General features: G+C 40.2%; 1 protein-coding gene across 1 annotated transcript in view; it reads right to left on the bottom strand.

Annotated features, from left to right (window-relative positions):
• Positions 1 to 4,049, bottom strand: part of Mroh2b (maestro heat like repeat family member 2B) — a 62,668-nt gene that overhangs the window by 13,103 nt on the left and 45,516 nt on the right. The window contains exons 31-33 of the mRNA XM_021208659.1: positions 1,937 to 2,094; positions 1,301 to 1,427; positions 547 to 734 (exon numbers count right to left, since the gene is read on the bottom strand). Coding sequence (XP_021064318.1) covers positions 547 to 734; positions 1,301 to 1,427; positions 1,937 to 2,094 — 473 coding nt within the window. The remainder of the gene's footprint in view (positions 1 to 546; positions 735 to 1,300; positions 1,428 to 1,936; positions 2,095 to 4,049) is intronic.

Genomic DNA, 4,049 nt, shown 5'->3' with positions numbered 1-4,049 from the left:
TGTGTGTGTGTGTGTGTGTGTGTGTGAATGTTGGGAGCGTCTGTAGTTGGAGGAAGAGAATCATGGTAAAAATGTATTAAAAATTTTTCAATAAAATGATTTTTAAATGGAAGAAAAACACGGATTTATGGTCTAATGGAAAGTTTTACTCTATATAGATGGATATTGCATTTTTCAATTGCTAAAGTCTTAAGATTAGATGGAATATTGTTTTCTTTCTTTGTAGCCTTCAGTATCACAGAATCCCAGCTTTCCTAGAAAGATCCCCACAAGGGTAACCATGTTTGCCCTTTAAGGAAGAATGCACAGCCCTTGCTTCTAATGTGACCATGCTAGGCAGATAGATACCTTGGATATTGGCTCAGTGAAATGAACCACCGACCTGGAGTCATGCTTAAAGGATGCCAAAGCCTTGTTTGTTCCATTCGTTTTTATTCAGTTCGGGTTTGATACCAGGGCAGAAAAGGCATTGAATCTGAGTTCAATAGTCCCTCTTTGGGAGCATGGGATCAGAACCGTTAAATTTTTTCCTGATGAGCCACTTACCTGCAGGGGTCTGGGAACTGCTGTCGGTCCCCAAATTGCATCACACGGCGCCTTTGACTAAGGGTAGACATTGGCATTTTCTGGCCCAAGGAGCAGCTGACCAGCTTCAGGAGGAGGGTGAACAGCTCTGGATACAAATGAGTGATACGAGCCCCTGTTAAGATCACTTCGTAGATAGCGCAGGCCACCTGAGGGGACAAAGGACCTCTCAGTTAAGCACTTTTCTTTTTTCTGAGGCCATTTGTTTTTCCACTAGGTTGTCACAGAAGCTTGGACAGAAAGCTGCAGACTTTCAGGGTCTGTTTTCTAATTTAAGCACGCCCATGGTAAAAACACGCACGCCAACGGGAACATAAACTGGTCTGTAAACGACTCAACAGGCTGCGTTTCTTAGGACCATCATACTGGTGTCATGACTTAGGGTAGACACACAGTAGAGTATGACATGTATTCCAGCATAGAAAAAATTTCAACAAACAAACAAACAAACAAACAAACAAAATTAACAACAATGGTCCTGTTGGATATAGTGAACACTCATTTGGAAATATATTTTCTTTGTGACTGATGAGAAATTTGCTTCCACAAATGTCCAACCACAGTCAACACTGCTGCCACGTTTGTTCAATATGAATTAGACCATAGTTAAAATGAGGGCTCTTGAGAAATGTGGTTAATGCTCCTTTGGGAGCAGGTGGGAGCAGGTCACAGAGCAGATAAGAGACATCAGCAAGTGATCAAATGTCCAGCTTACTGAGATTGCTTCCGTCCCGGCTATATCGTCCTCTAATCGGGTTACCAGTTTCTTGATCAGGGCTCTCATGAGTTTGCCACTGGAGGCTGGGTTTTCAGCCAGTGCCTTCCACAATGTCTTTGTGTCCCTAGGGTGACAAGCCAGGAAGTCAACAGGTAAGGCACCACTCTCTGGACAGTGAGCTTTTCCATCCGGCTTACTTTAAGACCTCATTATGATGATAATCACACATGCACAGGCAGATAGATAATGTCAGTATCATAAGGCAGTAATGATGGTTTGGTTAACAGCCCAGCATCTTGGCCTCGGAGAGGCATGTAAATATCCAAACAGATGGAAACCTCTAACACTGGTACATTCTACACAACCAGAAAAAGTAGAAATAGTCACTTTCAATATTTACTTATTCTTATTATAAACATGATGCATTTATTTCTATTTTAAGACAAGAGCTCTTTTGCATTCGATAAAAGGCTTGAGAAAATATCACTTGTGGTCCAAATATCAATTTTAAAATTGTGGTTCAGGTGAGACGTTTTCAACCTTCGCCATCTTTCAAACACTGCATCCTTCCTGGTGCCTGGTTAAATAAATGGTCTTTTCTGGGAGAAGGAACCAGATGCATTAAGACTCTACCTGTCAAAGGGCAGAGGCTTCTGGAGCAGGTTGTTAACAACAGCGTCCGTGTGAAAGCTGGCGATCTGGGAGATAGCTTCCAGCATGAACTGGAAACTTTCCTCCTTCTGTCTGAGGACAGGCATGTGGTGGTAGATGGTGCTCAGGATCTCCAGGAGCTAAGAGGAAAACATTAAGTGGTCACTGTCTCTTTCCATGAAATGTCACAAGGAAGCCACCGTTCACACTGTGGTGGGTGGTTGATGAATTGCTAATAACATTAAAGGTGGTGACTGTTTTTTTTCTCACCACTCATTTCTCACTCAGTGTTGCTGGTGAACTTGGGCATCCTTTGTCACGCTAGAGAAAGGGTACACTGTGTTGGGGCATTGTAATCTCCTGTTGGGGGAATATATTGAAAAAGAAAAAGAATGCAGCCCTTTTGCGACAGAAGGGAGGTGTCGAATAAAGCACTTTGGTCATCTACTCAAAGGTATAAGGCAGATGGTAGTCCAGAAGCAACTGGAACATTTTGGGGGAGTCTGTGTCTTAACAGGATGCAGCAATCTCACAAAGCTGGTAGAGCGAGGCATCCGGGTCAGAAAGGACTCAGTATGAATGTAACAGTGAGAGGCATGAGGAGAGGGGTCAAAGGGCATGATCTCATGGAAGAGATGAAGCCAGCTCCAGAGGGCAAGGTAGGCAGTCACTCTTCTGAATTTGGATGCTGACCAGGGACAGTGTGCAATACTTTTATGTATATTCAGATTTTCAATATGGATTAGGGCGTGTAAGTATGCAAAGATACTTTGCCTTTTCTTGTTTTGTATAGATATTTAAATTAAATTTTATTATTAGCATATTGGTTTTTTTTGTCATAAGCGTAACATTTTCTCAATTATTCAAAAAGTATTACAAGTATCTCTTACTATGATTATCTCAAAGTCCCAGTTCAACGATAACTGGGGAGGGTTTAATACCCATTTCAAAATCTTTACCACATTCTGTAAAGCAATCACACCCAAACAAACTATTTTGTATTTATCAACCATAATTTTCCCACATTTAGCCTCATGCCTAACACATAGTTTGCCATGTTCTTTAAAAAAAAAAACTTACTGGAAAGCAAGTAGGACAGAAATAATTTCTAATAACCTTACTCAGAGCTATGTAGTTGAGAATTTTGACAAAGGGATATGGGAATAAGAATGCCTTTCCTACAATTTTCCAAGCAAATGGTCTGAAGAAATAAGCTGGAGTAGCCATTCTAATATCAAATAAAATTGACTTCCAACCCAAATTTATCAAAAAAGACAAGGAGGGGCACTTCATACTCATCAAAGGTAAAATCTACCAAGATGCACTCTCAATCATAAATATCTATGCTCCAATTGCAAGGGCAGCCACATTCAGTAAAGAAACTTTAGTAAAACTCAAAGCACACTTTGCACCTCACACAATAATAGTGGGAGATTTCAACACCCCACTCTCACCAATGGACAGATCCTAGAAATAGAAACTAAACAGAGACACATGGACACTAACAGAGTTATGAAACAAATGGATTTAACAGATATCTATAGAACATTTTATCCTAAAACAAAAGGATATACCTTCTTCTCAGCACCCCATGGTACCTCCTCCAAAATTGACCATATAATCGTTCACAAAACAGGCCTTGACAGATTAAAAATATTGAAATTATCCCAGATAATCACCACGGACTGAGGCTGATCTTCAATAACAGCATAAATAATAGAAAGCCAACATTCATGTGGAAATGGAACAACACTCTACTCAATAATACCTTGGTCAAGGAAGAAATAAAGAAAGAAATTAAAGACTTTTTTAGAGTTTAATGAAAATGAAGCCACAACATACCCAAACTTATGGGACACAATGAAAACAGTCCTAAGAGTAAAACTCATAGCTCTGAGTGCTGCCAAAAAGAAACTAGAGAGAGAATACACTAGCAGTCTGACAGCACACCTAGAAACTCTAGAACAAAAGGAAGCAAATTCACCCAAGAGTAGTAGATGATAGGAAATAATCAAACTTAGGGCTGAAATCAACCAAGTGGAAACAAAAAGAACTATTCAAAGAATCAACCAAACCAGGAGCTGGTTCTTTGAGA

This window comes from Mus pahari, chromosome 11 (genome assembly GCF_900095145.1).
Source record: "Mus pahari chromosome 11, PAHARI_EIJ_v1.1, whole genome shotgun sequence".
NCBI classification, from domain to species: Eukaryota; Metazoa; Chordata; class Mammalia; order Rodentia; family Muridae; genus Mus; species Mus pahari.
The sequence above is the reverse complement of the archived record's forward strand: the minus strand, read 5'-3'. Positions and strand labels throughout refer to the sequence as shown.